The sequence below is a fragment of the Etheostoma cragini genome, chromosome 18, assembly GCF_013103735.1.
Source record: "Etheostoma cragini isolate CJK2018 chromosome 18, CSU_Ecrag_1.0, whole genome shotgun sequence".
NCBI lineage: Eukaryota > Metazoa > Chordata > Actinopteri > Perciformes > Percidae > Etheostoma > Etheostoma cragini.
Window position 1 is genome coordinate 19,474,546 of NC_048424.1, and position 20,448 is coordinate 19,494,993.

The 20,448-nt window shown below is 39.6% G+C and overlaps 1 protein-coding gene and 2 long non-coding RNA genes across 6 annotated transcripts in view; 1 reads left to right on the top strand and 2 right to left on the bottom strand.

Annotated features, from left to right (window-relative positions):
• Positions 1-7,376, top strand: part of LOC117961478 (centrosomal protein of 128 kDa) — a 50,943-nt gene extending 43,567 nt beyond the window's left edge. For all 4 annotated transcript variants that reach the window (XM_034900180.1, XM_034900178.1, XM_034900181.1 and 1 more), the window contains 4 exons: positions 2,872-2,949; positions 3,216-3,329; positions 5,932-6,040; positions 6,876-7,376. In XM_034900180.1, coding sequence (XP_034756071.1) covers positions 2,872-2,949; positions 3,216-3,329; positions 5,932-6,040; positions 6,876-6,949 — 375 coding nt within the window. In that variant the 3' untranslated portion in view covers positions 6,950-7,376. The remainder of the gene's footprint in view (positions 1-2,871; positions 2,950-3,215; positions 3,330-5,931; positions 6,041-6,875) is intronic.
• LOC117961480 lies at positions 233-12,362 on the bottom strand. The gene is made up of 3 exons (XR_004660411.1): positions 12,237-12,362; positions 10,127-10,222; positions 233-879 (listed from the first exon to the last, which is right to left on the bottom strand). It is a non-coding gene; the product is annotated as an uncharacterized LOC117961480 (long non-coding RNA).
• A 2,314-nt stretch (positions 12,363-14,676) lies between these two features.
• Positions 14,677-19,147, bottom strand: LOC117961521. The gene is made up of 3 exons (XR_004660423.1): positions 18,751-19,147; positions 16,112-16,183; positions 14,677-15,152 (listed from the first exon to the last, which is right to left on the bottom strand). It is a non-coding gene; the product is annotated as an uncharacterized LOC117961521 (long non-coding RNA).
• Positions 19,148-20,448: the final 1,301 nt, after the last annotated feature.

A 20,448-nucleotide genomic window follows, 5' to 3' on the forward strand; every position in this document is an offset into this window, starting at 1 on the left:
ATGCAAGGCTGAATGGTTTAGAGAGATACTAAGAAGCCAGAGGGTTTTTCTTCTTCTTCTCCCTATCCCAGAATAGAATAGAAAGAATATCTTTATTGTCATTGTAAACCGGTAAAACTAAATTAAGTGCAGTCCTTGTCAAGTGCCAACTATCTATATGTGGTTATAAATACATAAATAAAAAAATGCTACTACTGCATACATTTTAACGCTAAAAACATTTACCATGTTGTTCCTCCTGAGAACTTTTAGAAAGTAGAGTCTCTGCTGGACCTTTGTCACTAGCTCAGTAGTGTGGCTGCCCCAGGTCAGGTTCCATGATGTTGACTCCAAAGAAGCTGAAGTCAGAGACCCTCTCTACACAGGCCCCGCCTACGAATAGCAGCTGGACGTCCATTTTCTTTCTCCTGAAGTCCACGATTAGCTCTTTTGTCTTAGATGTGTTGAGGAGTTGCACCACCCTGCCAAACGCTCCACCTCATCTATGTAGTTTAAATACATCCCTGCTCGTGATGAGTGCCACAACCGTGGTGTCTTCAGCAAATTTGATAAAAGTGTTCCTGTGGAGAGCAGGGGTGCAGTCGTGGGTGTAGAGGGTATAGAGCAGGGGAATCAGCATGCAGCCCTGCGGGGAGCCCAGGCTGAGGGCCGTAGATGTATGGAGGCCCGCTCTCACCCTCTGACTGCGGTCTGTCAGAAAGTCCTTAATCCAGAGGCAGGTGGAGTGTGGTATTCCAATATCAGATTTTGGACACCAATCTGTGGGGATGGTGTTAAAAGCAGCCGGGCCTAGCTACCCTGCTGTTCCAGGTGGGACAGTGCAGCATGGAGGGCTGTGGCCATGTCATCCTCAGTAGATCCATTAGTCCTGTAGGGAAACTGGTGTGGATCAAAGGTGGGAGGTTAGAATGACATGATATGACTACGGACCAGTTTCTCAAAGCATTTCATCACCACAGGGGTGAGTGCTACTGGCCGGTAGTAATAGAAAAGATGTGTAGCCAGACCATGCTCCAGCTGTGAAGGTCCTATTCCACAAATATTTTATCTTTCTGGTGATTTGTCAATCTCTATCCCCTGTATCCGACCTCTTAGTATCTACTCCAGCACCTACCACAGCCCCTCTTCTCCCATCTCTCCTGACCTCCCAACCCATCCTCCACACTGCCTCCAATCCAAGTTCGACCCGGTCACCCCTCCTGAAATCCCAAACTTCATCAGCGCTTCCAAACCTACTACCTGCTTCCTTGACCCCCTCTCTACTCCCCTCCTGAAGTCCTGTCCCCCCCGTCCTTTGCCCCTACCTCACTAACATCTTCAACTCCTCACTTTCCATTGGAGGTGTCCCCTCTGCCTTCAAAACTGCTGCTGTCACCCCAATCCTTAAAGCTACATTGTGTAAGAATGTCTCCCATCTAGCGGTGAAATTGTATATGACAACTTACTAAATATTACTATTAACTCAAAATTAGCGTCCGAGAGAGTTCCTTCCACTGTAATAATAGTTTTACGTTATTTGGATACTATTTCATTGCTAACATCAGCTATCAGGTTCCCAAACATATGCAAGCTAATGTTAGTAAAGTATCAATTCTATGGTTATTCTGTATATTGTACGAGATTAATAGTGTAAGGTGATGTTTACAGTGTAGGAGAGAAGCAGTGGAGGTTTGTGTTTTTAATATATTTCTCTGAGCAGTATGATCTATGTCAATGAACATAGATGAGCCGTTAGTATCTCTCGTTTACACGCAGCTGTTCTAGCTGTAGCTGGTCTGTGTTACAGCTCCATGATGTGAGTTGTCTCCAAGGGAAATCACAACACATATGATTACATTCATGTTACAAGGTAGAAAATCCTTCATCATTGGCGCGAGGAAAAGTATCCTAGACGTCAATCTAGCCTTATGCAGAACCATGCTATATTTAACCAAATTTACACAAATAGGCAGAATTACCTTTAGAGAAGAAAGCAGGCAACTTTGGCGTCCCTTTTAAAATTTGGAAAAGCCACTCCAATATCAACCTTGGTATTGTTGCTTTGCCTGTTGCGTTATTGTTTTAGTGATCTTTTTAACTTGGCAACTCAGTTACAAGTCCTAGAGAATAAGCATGATGCCGCTCAATAATATTCTCCCCTTCCCTGGCATTTGTGACGCTGCCAATATGTGTAAAAGCACAAAACGTGGAGGTACTGTGTGTTTGAATGTTTATCATATAGTGTATTTTAAAGGGACAATATCTGCTTATATTTCAAATTTTGTTTTCTAATGTGGGACAACATAAATAAAACATAACAGTGCTAATAGCATCAGTTGTGCACCTTTGTTATTTGGGTAGCACATCCTATTATCTCTGCAAATAAAAAAGCATCAGTAGAGCAGTTAAAGCCCACGGACAGCTGATCCAGCTGTGTAGCTGTCATCGGTAATCAGCACTTCAGGTGACCCTCGACTGGGTTTACCGTCTAATTTCACTGAATGTGTGTTTCATGGATTATTCTTTCCTGCTCCTCTCGTGCATCTTTTACTCAGTCAGCAAGAGAAAAGACATGGGGGGGGATTAAGGGAATTGGGATGCAGCCCCAGTATTTAGCTGTGGCTAATTCTCCATTTGCTTTTTTATTTGTTGCATTGTAATGTTTTACTTGTCTCTTACATGGCAATTAATTATTTACATGGCAATTAATTATTTACGGAGTCTTTACTTGGTTTCTATCCTCCTGCTTATCAATTTTAGAAGTTTCATTCAATGAGTCACTTCCAGATGCATTATTTTGCATATTATATATTGTATTAATTTCTCATTTAATTTTTTTTGCAGTTGTCCCAGATTGAAATGGTCTTTGTGTGTTGTGTGTGTTTTTCCCAGAACACAAGAGTTGCCCTGGACCAATTGGAGTCAATTCCAGAGAAACAATGTCTGATGGACAACTTCAAAGATTTGGAGGTCGGCCCATCTTAAAGATACATTTTCTTCATAATAACATACAGTGGTTAATATGTTCTTTATTTTCTTTCACTTAACAAATCTCAGGTGCAGTCAAACATGAAAACATTAAGACACATGCACACACACATGATCACATAATTCAGTGTTGTTCTTCTACTATATACGAGACTATTTGGATGCTAAGGCTTTTGCCCTTTCGGGCCTGCTTGAAGGCATTTGTACCTTATGGTAATAGTGACACAGCCTCCATTTCATGCTAATAGAAGTCCCAGCGGCAGAGGGAAATGTTAGAGCAGCGCTACACCAAATACAAAGAGATCGTCTGGGACCTACAGCACCAGCTGGACGAGTCCAAACGCAGAATCCAGGAGTACAGAGTACGACACACACACACACACACACACACACACAATTCTGTACTGTAAAAAAATGAGCTTTATAATGCTGTACAAGAGCCTGTTCTCCCAAACAACAACCCACACCTTTTCTATTTCAGTCACTAATTGCAGTGCTTTGTTCAAACAGCAGCCGTTTGGATAAGGATAGCCTGACTTTGAGAGTCATTTATGAGTCTAGCTCGCCCACACCAGCGCCAATGTGTGCACCGCGCCTAATTTGCAACTTGTATGAATAAATGAATAATTCCACATGCTTGTAATGCATCACGGATGGACTGAGTGGGACAAGCTTGAACAATGTCACAAGAGCAGTGTCTTACACTCTAACAAAACTGGAATTGATACAGTCATCTTCTGTGCTATAAAGCAAAAGTCAAGGAAGCCATCAAGAAATAATTGTTGACAGCTGATTGCCATCAGCAGTTTTCAACCTCCCTACTTTTTAAATGGTTTTAATCTGCCAGATTACCCCGTTGGTTTGCCAAATGAGTCCTGTGTTGAGTGATAAGTGGCGATTGCATTAGCTTAATAGCTGCTGCCCACATGGGGATTGTTGAAGGAAATAGGATGGATGGAATGTCCTTACAGGAGTTCAATCTTGATCAGAGCCAGCAATGCCAACAACAACAAACAGCCTCTAAATGGGATTGTAGCAGTGGCTCTCTGCTGGAAACACCAGCTTCCATAGCTCTTCTCAGACAGGATTCAGTTTTGGCTCAGTGCTTGTTCTGCCATCACAGGACATCTGTAATGTTAATGATAAAAGAAAACTAATATGTGTCAAATTTCAAGAGACCCCAGTGAATTGATGGGCCGTGCAACATAATTTCAAAATATTAAGAGATGCGTTCAGGTGGGGACACTTGTGCCTGCATGTTGACTGGCTAATAAATGTCTGTAAAAAACGATTTTTATCATACATAGGTGCACATGATACCTACTGTAGAGCTCTTGGGATGTTCAGACAAGCATTTTGTGGGCAGCCAAATCTGGCCAAAAACCCTTAAAGTGTAGCACTGTAAGACATACAGACCTGTTCACACTTGGTAAGTTTACATAGTGAAATTTGGGGATGCGGCGGTCACTCACATTTTGGACTACTAGACAGATATAACAACTCCCATTACTGGATGGATTGTTCTTTGATTTTGGGATAGACATTTGTTCCGTCTATCACTACTGTTTGCTTAATCAGTTTGTTGAATCTTTGCATCATCACATCATGAGTTGGATGGCATATGCTAGTGTTACTGATAATGAGTGTAGTTTATATACTAAATGAATAGTTATTCACCATTATGGCCATGTTGTGTTGAAAAAGTCACCCTTCAGTTGTCACCCTGCTTTTCACTGTCAGCAGAGACTCAAGTCTGCAGTGTGTAGACCTACACACTTCACTGTCACTGATAAACCTGACAATTACACTGAATCACATCTGATAACTACAAGATAAAAGTTAGTTTCACTCTCTCTCCCAAGTCCGATGCTTGTATTTGCCTACATAATAGAGCTCAACACCATGTTTCTGTTATTTATTTACGAGGATAATGCACATTAATCAAAAAGAACTGAGAAAACTAAGTAAAAGACATCTTTAACATTTTCTTAAAACTCACACAAAATCCACTCTTTAGAACAGTGTAGAATTTACTGACGTAAATGATCGGGTGGCTGCCGATCCCAGATTCGTTGCCCACATCAACTCTGATCGGATCGTTAGTTTTGCCAATAGTTTGTTTATAAACCAACGCATTAGACCAATTACAGTTTGAGTGAGGCTGGCGTTAGGTTTAAAGGTAGGGGATACATCCTGAGGTTGACATTGATGTCTGTACCAAATTTCATGGCAATCCATCCAACCTTTTAGTTAAAAAAATTCACTCACAATATTGTGCCCATTCATCTAGTATTCAGATCTGTCATTGCTAGAGAATCAAAAAGTATGAAAGTAATAACAAAGTCCTTACGCATGATCCTCTGACCATGAATTTTGGCCATGGACATTTCATGACAATGCATCGGATAATTGTGAAGATGACTCATTAGTCCATGTACATCCATTGAGTCCGGCAATGTAGGGCTGAACCTGACAATTGGAGTTGTTTGCCCTCAGGCTAAAGACTCAGTTGTCTTTTTGTTCCCGTGCATTACAGCCTCACAGTGCGGCTAACGCCAGCACTGTGAGCCAGAGTTGTTCCAATACCAGTATCGGTAATGCCTCCATTACCGCCTAAAATGCTAGTATTGCGAGTATGTGAGCCTATGCACCAATCCAGTACCACGTGAATTAGCCCTGGAAAAAAATCTAGTAGTTTATTATGTTATTAATCCGTTATGACTGACTGTCATAGTAAATAATAAAATAATGTTCTGTTGCATTTCTTCCATGTTTTATGGTATGTTTCACAAAGGGTTTAACCTGAGGAATCATATCATCATACTGGGGCAGTAGTAATACAGCGGTTTTTTTTTTTTTTTAACACTGGTATCGGCCAATAGGCAACTTCAGACATTGAAAAGGAAAAAATTGTATCAGACCATCTCTACTGCAGACCTTCAACTTTGTCCTCAATCTCTACAGGACGAGAAGCTGGACGCCACTTCCCGGAGCCTGAGACTGGCTGCTCTTTCTTCCTCTATCAAAGGCCCCAGCACATTCCTTAGCAGCTCGCTGAGATCGGACACACTGTGTGAGTATTTATATACCGAGGCTGCAAAACCTGTGCACTGACAGCTTATCTGTTCGCTAGTTATGTTTTTCTGCATCTCTGCGTTGCTAGATAGTTTGAAAATGTAAACCAGTGTCCTTATGTTTTAGCATCGTAAGTCTACAAAATTATGACTAAAATGAAAATAACGGCTGAGATCCACAGTACAGTACACATTATTGTGAAGATTAAGTTGCAATATACATAATTAAACATGGAAAAGTAGCTCTCGGACTGTCAACAATAAAATTAGCCAACATGACACCCAGAGCTCAAACTTTCCCTTAATGCTCTGGAAGTGTGCCTGTTTGTATCACTGCCGGTGGCTCAGAGCCCAAATCACTTGTAGCACTTCCCTAAGCGGCTTACGGATATTTGGCAATGTGTAAGAGAAGTGTACTTCTCTGTTTTACCTCCAAGAATTATAGTTATTTAACACCACTGTCCATGTACAATACAATGATCACATGCATTCAGGGCTATGTGGCCATTAACGGGTAGTGCTGATCATTAGGGCTGGGACGATATGATTTTGTCCCGATAAGATTTAATTTGTACAGAAGGACATAAAGGTTTTGGCTAGAAAATGATACGTTGTCTCTGTCGGCAGTACCGTATAAACAAAATATTTAGGTCAATCATTGGTTAATAAACACAATTGATTTCTCCCACTCATCATTAAGGTGATACTTGTAATGGATCCATTATTGATAGAAGGGATTGATATAGTACTCCTACATGTTGAGGTGTGACTGGGTGATAGACAGATGGGGAATATAATTGTTTTTCTTTTGCTTCCTTCCCACCTCTGCCACAGCTCCTCACAAACGCCTGACCAGTTCAGACTTGGATGATTCCCTTTTCAACGGGGCCAAACCCTTCGCAAATTAGCTCAACCTCAAGTGAATATTTTATCCGTATCCCTACAAACCCAAACACACGGTGCTTACAGCTGAGACTAGCTTCTTGGTGCTCATCCAGAACAAAGAAACAACTTGACTGTACTAAGAGGCCTTGCACTCATCACTAATCCGCCTCGACTACCTCAACCACGCAATCTCTGAAGGTGCTTGGGAACAGAAGGGCAAGACTGTGAGATTTCACGGCAAACTTTTACAAAATACTTTGAGGATATACTGTAAAGTTTTGAAATGTTCTTTATATTGAATGTATGTAATGAAGTGAACCATATGAAAATGGTTCAAACCTAGATTCACTGTTACATTTCTTGCCATAGTTACAACATGTTAAACAGCTTTGCTTTGTGCTCTGATTATCATGTCAATGTGCTTGCGCTAAAATGATTTAGTACAACTCTACACAAACAAAACACTAGTGCCTTTTCAACAATATGTAGTTTTGTTTCTTTAATGACATACTGTGTTGTCTACATCATGAAAATGTGACGGATTTTCTTTGACATTCTATATTTGTTTTATGCAATATATATATATATATATATATATATGTTTGTAAGAAGAAACAATAAGCACAAATGGATGTCTATTTTTTTTTATGAAATGTGAAGTAAGTATATGCACTATCAATAAATACCCATGCAGCCAAATGTTTGATTTCATAACTGCCCTCAATGAATCCTTCATTTCAAGTGTTATCAACATTATCTTATAGGGGCTACATGTTTTAAGAATTGGTGCAGTCTGTAAAATTGTGTACAATGTAAACCTGACCAAACATCCTAAATGCTTCTCATAACCATGAACATGCTGGCAGACATGGAACACCCAAACTGACAAAATGGAGTAGTTTAAGTTTTCCTTTGAGCTCCGATTAGTTGGTTAAAATGCAAAAGCTTTAGACATCTTACCATTTATCGGTTTATAAAAATTAAAACCTAAGCAGAAGAGAAATTCTTTCGTATTTTTTAAATGGTCTATATCCATTTCCTGTCTTTGCCCTATCTTGCCAAGAGCAGTGATTGGTCCAGGGTTTGTGAGTGCGTTAGTGACATCAGTAGAGGGGATTGTGTAGCTAGCTAGCTTGACTTAAAACCCTAGGAAAATAACATTAAGGCAGCCTTTACAGCTAACTTCATACTGCCATGACCAAAATGGGTAAATGCTGGATCGGATCTGCTAGGTGTGTCAACGTCATTAGGGTTAACGTAAGAAAACCAAGGTGGGCCAATCAAAATCAGAATAATAATATAAAGCGGGCCACGAGACACATCATTTGACTTCAACACGCATGTCCAAAAAGGTCATAGTATAGTATGTCAAAATAAGTTATAAATAACTTTTTTCCTTCCTAAAAAAGGCTATAGTATGGTCACCAAGATAATTCAGTTGGTAGAGTGGGCGCCCATATATAGAGGTTTAATCCTCAACACAGCAGGCCCGGGTTTGACTTCAACCTGCGGCCCTTTGCCGCATGTCATTCCCCCTCTCTCTCACCTTGTCTTCATCTATCCTGTCAAAATAAAGGCCAAAAACGCCCAAAAACTAATCTTAAAAAACAACAACACCAAAAACAAAGTTCAACTATGACCTTGTTTTTGGTGTTGTTTTTTTTTAAGATTATAAAAAGTCACAGTCTAGCATGTCAAAAAAAGTCAGTGTAATATGTCGGAAAATGTAATAAAGAAGTCAGCATAGTATGTTGAAAAAAAGCTATAAAAACAGTCATAGTACAGTATGTTGAAATAAGGTATAAAAGGTACTGGTATAGTATCTCAAAAACAGCGTCATGTCAAAAAAAGTAATAGAAAGGTCATATAGCATGTGAAAAAAAAAATCATTAAAAAGTCATAGTATGTTGAAAAAAGACAGCATTGTATGTTGACAAATGTCATAGTATAGTATGTCAAAAAATGTCATGGTATAGCATCTCGAAAAAAGTCATAGTAGGCTGTATATCAAAAAAAGTAATTCAAAGTCATCGTATTTTATGTCAAAAAAAGGTCGTAGTATTGTGTGTTAAAAACATCAAAAAGGTCACAGTATAGCATCTTAAAAATAGTCAGTCTAGTGTGTTGGGAAATTTTATTTAAAAAAAAATCAAAGTATAGTATGTGGAAAGAATATTCATAGTATATATATGTATGTAGTAGTACAGTATCTCGAAAACAGTCATAGTATAGAATGTCAAAAAAGTCATAATTTGTAAAAAAATGTAAATTAAGTCATACAATAGTGTGTCAAAAAAGTCATAGCATGTCAGGAAATTTTATAAAAAAGTCAGTGGAAAAATATAGTCATAGTATGTTGAAATAAGATATAAAAGTCTAGGTATAGTATGTCAAAAAAAGTCATAGTATAGTATGTCAAGAAAAGTCATAGTAGGCTGTATGTCAAAAAAAGCAAGTATGGTATGGTATGGTATGGTAAGTCATGGGATAGTATGTGTAAAAAAGTAATTAAAAATCAGCGTATAGTATGTTGAAAAAGTTATACTATAGGGTGTCAAAAAAAGTCAGTATATAAAAAATATAGTATATTATGTGGAAGAAAGTCATAAAACAGTCATAGTATAGTATGTCAAAAAACAGTCATGGTATAGTATGTGTAAAAAAGTCATGGTATAGTACGTTGAAAAAAGTAATTAAAAATCTATTTTTAGTATAGTAAGTCGAAAAAGTCATGCTATAGTGTGTCAAAAAAAGTCAGTATTAGTAGTGGTATTAGTATGTAAAAAAAAAAGTCATGGTATACTATGTCCAAAAATTAAAAATAAAATAAAGAACATCCTAACCCCTGTATGCTATGGAGAAAATATCATCTAGGCTTTAAGTTTGGCCCACCTTCAAATCTTTGAAGTTTGCCATCAGACATTGGCGCACACACCCATACACACACGCACGTGCATTAGCAAATTAGGAAATTGCCATAGACTGTCCACTGTCTTTTTCTATAGTGATTAAATTGTGATGCTGTAATGGCTGATTAATAATTAAAGTACAATGAACCACATTGCTTGGTCATAATATCAGTGATAGTCACTGCAATCGTGTTTCTCTTAAGTAGCATGGTACTTTTAAATCTGAAACCAGACCTACAAGCATGAATTTATGAAGCTAAACTTTCCAAAAGAAAAAAATGATTCACCCACCTTTACAAAATCCAAGCTTGAGGGGTTTTTGGAGCTCTGCATGTGCTAGCTGAACATGTCCTTTAAAAGCTTCAGCACTGTCTTTTTTAAAGCAGCCTGTAATATTAAAAGAGAAGAAGAAAAACAACCTTGATTGACAGACAATTCGTTTTCTTCCTTAACAAAAACCAAAGCATGTGAGTTTTTACATTTTGCACACTAAAATATTGACAAATGTATTAGACGCAAACATTTTGACATAATAACAAGGGCAAATAAAAGTGTTCAACATAGTCTGGCGATTACAGGTCTTTCATGAAGCAGCATCCAGAGAAAAGCGAAGCTCAACCAACATTAGAGCAAAAATGACCTGCAATGCCTTCACTCAATCCCTGCTCCCCTTTTAAGTTCAAATAAATAGGTAGACAAGGTCCTGAGGACAATGCTTGGACCACATACAGTATTGACTGCACTGTTTGTAGATTTTACATGTATTTATTGACCTGTGGTAGCTGCTGGTTCAGTCAGGGTTTAGCACTAAACACGGACAGAGTCCAGAAAGTGTTACAGATACCTGGAGACTATGACTTTGGAGATTTAGGACCGTTTTGCTTTGTTAAGCAGTTTTGAGTTTCAGCAACGGTATATAGGTTCCCCATAAAGGCCAAAAATTAAATATCAAGATAATGAACAATGTCAGAATTTTTTTTTCTACCCTCTCATTCTATTCTGGCTATCCCCAGCCAAAGCCTAGCTCAATAGGATAGAGAGTGAGCATTAATCTGGGGAGTCTGCTCTGTATTTTCTCTGCACGAGAGGCCTGACCAACGGGGATAGTTTAAATGACTCTGTACGCAATTGGATAGTCCTTCAACCAATCAGAGCAACAATCCGGGTGACGTAGGAGCGACAGCGGCATCAACGGGTTTGCTGCGCTACTGTGGCATTCGGTGGCTGTTATATTGAATGTAAACAAGAAGCTAAAACCAGCCAATAGCGCACCGGGTAGGTAAGCCAGTTTGTGATTGGTTCCTGCGAAATTGTGAACTGAAGCAGGAGAATTAAATGTCCAGGTTTCCAGACCGAGCTGCAGGGCGAAATCTAATTGCCGGCAGAGTAGGTGTGGTTTACCCTCATTCATCGTAGCATTTACAACACTCAAAAATAAAAATAAATCTCCATCCATCCATCCATCCATCCATCCATCTATCTTCATGCGCTTATCCGATATCGGGTTGCGGGGGCAGCAGCTCCAGTAGGGGTCCCCTACTGGAGCTGCTAACTTCCCTTTCCCGAGCCACATCAACCAGCTCCGACTGGGGGGTCCCGAGGCGTTCCCAGGGCAGGTTGGAGATATAATCTCTCCACCTAGTCCTGGGTCTTCCCTGAGGCCTCCTCCCAGCTGGACGTGCATGGAACACCTCCCTAGGGAGGCGCCCAGGATGCCAAAAAGAAATCTACAGACCTTAAACATTTAAAGCAGCTCCAAACAAAATCTCCAGTTTGTCTAAATAAATCACAAGTTCAATCACTCATAGACAACCGTGGCTCTCTTTATACTGTAACTCTGTTACTAGGACAGCGTCTGCTTATCTAAGCTATATTAGGTTTCAAAACACACGCAAACTCTAGATCAGTCCTGCTGCTCCCCGCAGACTAGTTTCCCAATTTACATTCTTCCCCATCATTAATCCAGCTTTACTCCACTTTGTCAGGTTGAGAGATGGTAATGAATAAATTCTGAGCTTTCCACCGGTTTGTGTTTATTTGTGTTCTCCCATAGAAGAAAATACAGCCTTTCTACGTAAAAGTAGAACGTTTTTTTAATCTGCATTTGCACATGCATGAGAATTGTACCACACATCTGTCTGAGCTCATCAGAATAAATTGCAGCATGACAGTCAGAGTTATGTCAAATGTGCCGGTAGAATTTAGATCTATTCAGAAGGCTTCGTTTTCCCCCGTCCGTAAGAATGCAGAAAGACTGAGAAATCAGCAGGGTGGTGCATGTTCAGAGCTCAACAGGCCAAAAAGCATATTGAGACACATCAACATTTGTTCTCAGCTATTGAATACATGTATTGTTAAACAGCTATTGAGAGGCAACTGAAAATGTGAAAATATTGCCTACCTTCTGCTTAGTTGTGCCCTCAATGTCTCCAGCTCAACTTTCCACCTTTGCACCACTGGTGTCCCTCAGGTGTGTTGCTCAGTGGCTTATTAGCCAGGTAGCTCCCATGAGTTGTGACCCTCCAATCGGTTCCTACACATAACATTGTCCATCAAACATGTAATATACGGATACACATACAAATACACTCTGAGTTAAATGGTCCGTAAGTCTTAAACGGATGGAGGTGCTCAGCTGTCATGAAGATGGTTCAATTGTAATGGTCGCATTGTGAGCATCCCCATGACAACAAAGCAACTCCATCCAGGTAGAAAAGAGTTTTGAAATACCAATAAAAAGAACCTTGTGTTGAGGTCCCCCACGCACATTACATTTATTTAATGCAACTTATCAATGCTGCCAGTACCAAACAAAAATAAAGACCAAAGAAAATTCTACTTTGTCCTGTTTTGTGGTTGCAGCAGACATCTCTGACAAATATCTTAAAACATGGGTGTCAAGATTCCAATAGGGGGAAGTAAAAACAAAAAAGTTATTTATGTATTTATGGAGGCGTAGAGGTGTTACCGAGCTTATTATTGTGATTTCTATCTAACATCTATTGTTGCTTCTCTGGTTTAGATTCAATAGTAACGGCAGGAAGTCTAATTTCCTGGCACAGCGGAAGTGGAGGAGCAGTCACAAAACAAAGATGTGTGTTTGCAAAAGTATATATATCTATCTTAATCAAACCTTCATCACAAATACTTGATTCCTAAAGTTAAGGCTCATTTATTATTACCTCACTAAAACACCCATTAGTAAACAACGCAACCCCTTAGTGTTGCTTCTGCCTCTCACAGCCAATCAAACAGCAACGGGGTGTTTGCCGCCGCTGCCGCTTACTGCTTTTATAGTGCTGGCGTAAGCCTCTGCAGCAGCCACGAGGCTGATTCCCATTAGAACAAACCTATTTGGCTTGCATTACAAACCCATTCAATCAGGCAGCCATGCTCTGCTTTCTCGTTTAAGCCTGGAGGCTGAGAGTGAATCCAGCCACTGCCGTTCAATAAGTGAATGGGTTATTGCAGCTGATTCTCCGTATCAACCTCATTTTCTCCCGGGCTTATAGGGAGGGAAAAAAACATGTTTTTTTCTGCAATTGTTGTGCAATAATTTGTATTTATAACCCTTTTATAAATAAGATGAAGTGCTGTACACTGTGTTTGCTCATGGAATATGCAACAGTCACGGGTGAGTGGGGTTATTTTCATGTTCGATGGCAGACAGGTGTGGAGGACCAGTCACTCAGCCTGCCAATTGTGATGCCAGAATGGCCTCTCCTGGCTCTGTAAGCGGGAGGCTCATCGCGTCCTTTATGCCACGCTCGAGTGTCATCACTTGTGAGGACCTGTGCTAAATAGTATGCTGCAGCCCTGCGTGGCCTCGCAGCAGCCAGACGGTGACCGGTATGACCCAGTATGGAATTGACTTGAGTGACGTGGCTGTAATAGTCACAGACTCAGTTTATTACCTATCACTCTCTGCATCACTGAATATGATATGTGGTTAGCCTACATTAGGATACTGACTCTCAGGCCTCAAGGCAGCATCTAAAGTACATTTCATTTTGTGATCCTCCTGTGTACATTAGCCTATTATGGACTACTTTTACATCATACTGTGCTGATTTTGAAACAGGTTTGAATGAATTCTAAAAAACAAACGAAATGAAAGTTGACCCTTGTTATGCAGCTGCTGTAATATCAGTGGCCAACTACAATAGGCAGGAATCAAACTTGGCTTAGCCTACACAAGGTTAGACAGTTACTTTAATGTAAAAAACGGTGTGTTGAATATTATAACATCAATTTAACATACAAAAATTTAAATTTAGCTACGTTAAAATGTAGGCCTTTAAGGGTTAAGTGGAGTTGTTCATATCATTTATTTAAGACAGGTTGCACCACACAATCTAGTCGTAATGTAGAAATTTGTTTAATTAATACTTAATATTTATACCTACTAGCTGCCAAGTGGAACGGTCGAGTATATTAAGTAACCAAGCTAACGTTGGCCTGCAAATTTGAATTACAAAACATCAAGTCAATAACGGTGAAAATGATCATGTAAACTAGATTAGCATAATTTGATTAATTCTAAACTGAATACTGCCAACTCTGAAACACTAGTTTTAATCACAAACTTTTTAACTGGAGCAACCTAATCCTGTATATTTGTGTCTGTACGCCTATAAATAAATCCTGATTCACCTGCTAGGACTAAACTAAGAGCCATCCAAATAATACAGGATGGATGTTTGAAAAGTTTTATATAACCAGACAACTCAATTAAAAACAGATTGCTATTTGCAATGAGAGGCTGGCTAGAGGCAAAAGGCCTCATGGAATTATTGAATTTGCCGTGTGTTATCAGTAGGGGAGTCACCTTTACCAGTAACACAAACTTGATAAAAAATGTGTCATTTATTGCTGCAATTTTCTGTTTATGATCTTTATCACTTAATGTATCCAAACTAGTTTCAAACACGGGTTGAGTTTTTATGAATTCAAACACAGCACATCTGATTTGAGCAGCATACTGCGCCCCAGTCAGACAGCCTCTACAATTATCTGCCACCATCACTTATAATCAGATCACATTTTACAGCTGGTTTTGCCGCAGTCACCTTCACAGCAGCTAAAACGGTTTAAAGTTCACTTGCCTTTTTTGTGTTTTTGCTTCCCAGATCCCATCCCGCCTCAATTTCCATCTGGTCTGAACTGGCAGGGCTGGGGCTGGCCTCTTGGCTGTGTTGGGGGCACCTGGGGGAGGGGAGCTGCCGCTGTGATACTCATTGCTTCATTGGGATTCTCACTGGATCCAATCACACTGTCAAGCTTGGATAGGAGGCCTATCTCTCTCAAACATCCCTCACTGACACATACAGATGGAGACGGAGACATACAGTATAAATGTGCACCCACATACTCATGCACCCTTCACCAGCATCACGCTCGGTCTTGATCTTCACATGCCTGTTGATGCTCTTGACTGCAGAGCAACAGTAAAGCAGTGTTTTGGTGTGCAGCTCAGGCTCTCCGCTCTTATTCACTCTTGTGTTTTGCAACCCTTTCTCATCTGGGGAAACTAACCTACTTGAATTTTCTAAATTGTGTTCCACTTCAGTGGTAATCTCATTCAAAGTTATGGTAATATTACTGTAATGTCAGCCCAATTAACAACTAGATGCACTTCGCCAAATTGCTCCAAATTACAGTAGACTGTGGTTTATATGGAGGTTTTCTACGAGAATAAGACTTTAACCACAGATGCACTATGCATGCATTATGTATGCATGATAATAAATACCTTCAAGAGTAAAGAATCCTGAGCTGCCAGACCTGGTCCCTAGATGGCACTGTGTCCACTAGGCGAGAAAGCAGCCCTGCTGTTTATCATGCAGCTGTGACAGCCTGTAAAAGCTTTTGTCAGTGGAACTGAAGATTTAGAGCCCAGATTAGAGCATTCATATCTTGGCAGTTAATTAGGGCTGAGGAGCTAACTGAAAGCTTTGGCTGCTGAGTGATGGAGCGGAAGAATAAGAGGAGGTGTGCTCTCTGCAGGCAGACACAAAAGTGAATTAAGTGCACATATATACACACACCTGACTATTGTGCTAGCATATCACTGTGTGCACCCAATGTGACATATGAATATGAATGCCTAACCCAGATATGTTCAACCATTTCTTTCTGTGCGTGTAAACTGTGATATGGCTTAAGCATGCCCAATGCGTACATACGCCAACACTACACTTCTATTTGAGGTTCAGACATGTGTGTATGTGTGTCCTTCATATTGCTGCAGTTAAGGTCAGCGGACTCATATTTTACCTGTCAGGACTGATCACCATCACCTTCACAGCTGCTTTTCAGTCCGCGGAGGATACAGCATCTCTCCTGAATCTTTATTGGGACAAATAAAATAAGCTGCATGTCTACAATCTGTAGAGGGGGAACCATGAAATGCTACAGCTGCAGACATTCCCAGTGCATTTACAGCATGCTGACTCTGTGTGGGAAGCAACAAAACCAGATTTCACAAAGCTGATGCATCGCTCTTATAAAGCTGCTGTTTATTTGAAAGGAAAAACATGCCACAAAGCGTTTAAGTGGAATTAACCAGTTCATTAGTTGAAGTAAAATTTCATGACAGGTCAACTGTCAGCCTTTAAATGCATTAAGGGGAGCCAAGCTGCTCCCTTGCTGCCATTCCAGAGAGCTATACAGGGCGATGGCAGAGCTAATGCAGTCAAACACACACAGAAATCCATTTGGAAAAGCCATTAGCAAATGTAAATTGTTTTTCTGTCAATTAAGATTTGAATTATCCAGCCAACATCAGCGGGATTGATGTAATCTACATCTACTAATTTGACTAAAAGGAAAAGTAGTTGCTACACATTAAATCCTATCAATAAACTTTGTCAGCCAACAACTGTGTGAGCAAATGGGTTGTGAATATCAAATGGAAACGTTTCCTCTGCTGGCACCCTGCTTGTGTAAATCTGGAAGTGACTAATGGTTGGGAAAACAGCAACACCTCACTGTTCAGGGTTTGTGTCAGTAGGCTTCATAAGAGCAAAATAGAATTATTTTTTTCAGTATTAATACAGTTCTTGTTTGGGGACTTGAATTCATAATGATCATAATATTATGTTGTTTTGTTATTTGGGGAAATATCTGGCTAGACTATGATGCATTATGTAATTTCTGTTTCTTTTAGTGGTAATTTATGCTGCACTTACCTTTCCTGGTGCTTGTTTTTGTTTCTCTGTTCTTTTGACGTTATTATCGTGTTGACTACTTCGCCGAATTTGCCTTTTTACTTTAATATCTGTCCTCTGCACGGGGGGGAGGCATTTGTATTTTCAGGATGTAAACCATAGTATTTAATTATTCTCAGTCACACTGTCACATTGTGGATTTTGAGATTTGGCTGCCATCTGACCAGCTCCCTCTCTTTTCATACAATGTCACAATCCGACTGTGAATGATAGTCCAGTATGATGTTGTGAATGAAATTTATTGTCTGCTACAGATGCTCCTGATTACAAATCCGCTCTATTAGACAGTTGAGATAAAAGCAGTGAGGTTCTAGCAATGTGCACTGCAGCTCGAGGCTTAATTTACAAAAGACCAGATACATTTTGAGGGATTTCAAAAAAGGGCAGTCAACTTAGAAAGGAACTGTCATTAGGGATGGCAAACAGCTTAAAATGCCTTACATTCTAAAATATCTTATATGAAAGTGCATGACATCAGTCTTCTAACCTAATCGAATCGAATCTGACTCTTTGACATACATATAACCTGTGAAAACATCTTATTAAATGTCATTGGTGGAAGAAGTATTCAAATCCTTTAACGCTAGCTTATTCAGGCTAAGTAAAAGTACTGATACCACACTGCAAAAATACTCTATTACAAGTTTAAGTCCTGCATAAGTAAAATCTGCTCAATGGAGAGTAATTGCCAAATTTTAGAAACTGGAAGGATAAAAAAAAAACCTGTTGATTAACCAAGTGTTTAATCAGTTAATCATTTCAGCTACTTGTAGGCCTAATTACTTTTGGGTAGTTACATTTATAATAAAACATCGTATTTTATAAACTACCTGTGTTTTGTGTGTAAAAATGTTAATTTGTAAAGTAACTAAATCTGTCAGATGAATGTAGGGGAGTAAAAAGTACAATATTTCTCTCTGAAATACCTAGAAAGCTGAAAAGTAGAATGTGGCATGGAAATAAAAAGATAAGTAAAGTACAGGTAGGCCTACTTCCAATGTGTACAACCGTCCGTTCTTCTTTTCCTCAACACAACCGTCCGTTCTTCTTTTCCTCAACACAACCGTCCGTTCTTCTTTTCCTCAACACAACCGTCCCGTTCTTCTTTTCCTCAACACAACCGTCCCGTTCTTCGTTTCCTCAACACAACCGTCCCGTTCTTCTTTTCCTCAACACAACCGTCCGTTCTTCTTTTCCTCAACACAACCGTCCCGTTCTTCTTTTCCTTAACACAACCGTCCGTTCTTCTTTTCCTCAACACAACTGTCCCGTTCTTCTTTTCCTTAACACAACCGTCCGTTCTTCTTTCCCTCAACACAACCGTCCCGTTCTTCCCGCGTCATGGAAATGTAAGGCCACCCATGACCTTTCCCTTAACCTAACGGCGTCAAAAGTCACGCCATAGTCCCGACAAAGCACGTTTAGATAAATTGTGTTTAGATATTACGCTAAACAAGAGTTTTAGCGTCAATAACAACGCCAAACGCATCTGACCTGCACAACTATTAAAGCTTTAATGCGTAACTTTTTATGTTAATAATGTACGCCTGTTACATTCAAGCATTGCCAAATGAATTGCTTCAACGCTTGTAAAGACTATCAGCTCCACGCAACTCTCTCTGTATTTCTCTCCATAAGCCTTAGAAAATTATCTTGTCGCGAAGAAACTCAAGTGAAGATAATTACCTCTTCTGAAGAGTCCATCGTGTGTTTTTAATCCTGTGCTAAGCTACTAGCAACAGCGTGGAAGAGGAGTGGGCGGGGCTGTGCGACGACAGTTTTGTTGTCATTACTTAAAATGACAGCAACTACGCACCGTATCTTTAAAGAGATACAAACCATACCAAGCCAAACGGCAGTTAACTGCACAGCTGCCACAGAAAGAGAGCAAATTACACAGCTAATGCAAACATGCTATATCAAACGAGACAGCTAGCAGTTAACGCTACAGCTAATCTTAGTTTTAAGCAAAAATTAGATCCAGGTGCAATTTTTTCCTAGTTATCGCCAAATGAAAAATGTGTATATTGTCGAACCTAACATCTCGCCAATTAGTTATTTGACATATAAAATGAGGTAGTAGTTAAACCCAACAATGGAGAAAAACAAAAGAGCTAAATTTCAGCTATCTTGATGGTAATTAGCAAAGCAAATTCCAGTAATGTTAGCTGCTATTACCACTTTTAACATAGTGGGACTAATGCGTGGTTAAGATACCTAACCTTTAAATCATATATTACATTTATTCAATTGTAAATTAAAGTATATGATTAATTCTGTGGAGATTGTCCAGAGTGCAGTAGTATGGCAATTTCATGGCAATAAAGAGAGACAGCAAGCAGAAAACAATTCATTTTAGTTTGTGAAAGTGCCTCCGTGTTAATTTGGTCTGCTAGCAAACAACAGACAAAAGGCCTAAAAAGCGGGATGCACTACCAACAGGGAAAAGATCCCTTAACTATGTTTATAAGCTGCCAAACCAAAAAAAGTACCTTTATGGAGACAAAAGTGGATGGACCTACAGGACATCAGCAGGAAGAATGGGAAAATTGTGGGAACCTGACAGTATGCCTAACGTTACGTCATGTCAGGTGTGCAGCAAGCATTTTCTCACCAAGTCAAAGATCTAAATTTCAGCTTTAGTCTAACTACATTTTAGGCTAAAGAATCAGCTTTACAGTAGCATTACTAACAACTAGCTAGCTAATATTTTGTCTGCCTTTTCAGCCCATGGTGGCATGTTGTGGTACAGATTATTTTCCCCTGTGGTGTCATGGCTTTCAGAGAATGACGCGTTGCCATCGGTCTTTTTTGACAATTTTGGGTATAATAATCTGCCTAAAAAAGGTATAAATATTCATTACAACTTCTTTTTCTGTTATCGGTTTTGGAGGCTTTTTCTCTCCTCAAAAATATCTGTCTGCTCAGGCTGAAACGAACTGAAAGGCTAAAATGCTCTGTAGGAACTGCAGGGTGTGATAATTCTCTGTAGGTTCATTTCAAGCAGCCCATTTCACACGGATATGTTTAAATGTGTTAACATAAAAAATATTGATTGCACCTGCCTATAACCTTTATCTCTCTACCTGCCGTCATAGGTGCAGTAGGATAAAGTGTGGATTAAATATTATTACTTGCTAAAATAAATGTGTCCTTACACATTAACTTTTTATTGTGTTGACTTACACAGAACACATTTCCACACATTTTTAAAAAATGAATCTTGAAATGTGGGTGTGCCTTTAGAATGTAAAATACAGTCCCTCAGTGGAACAAACCCCTGCTGGCCTTCGTGTTCCCGTTGCCTGTGGCAGGATGAATGAGTTAATATGTAGTCATTGTGCGGGCTGGATATACTCACACACTCTGCTCTGATATCCTACA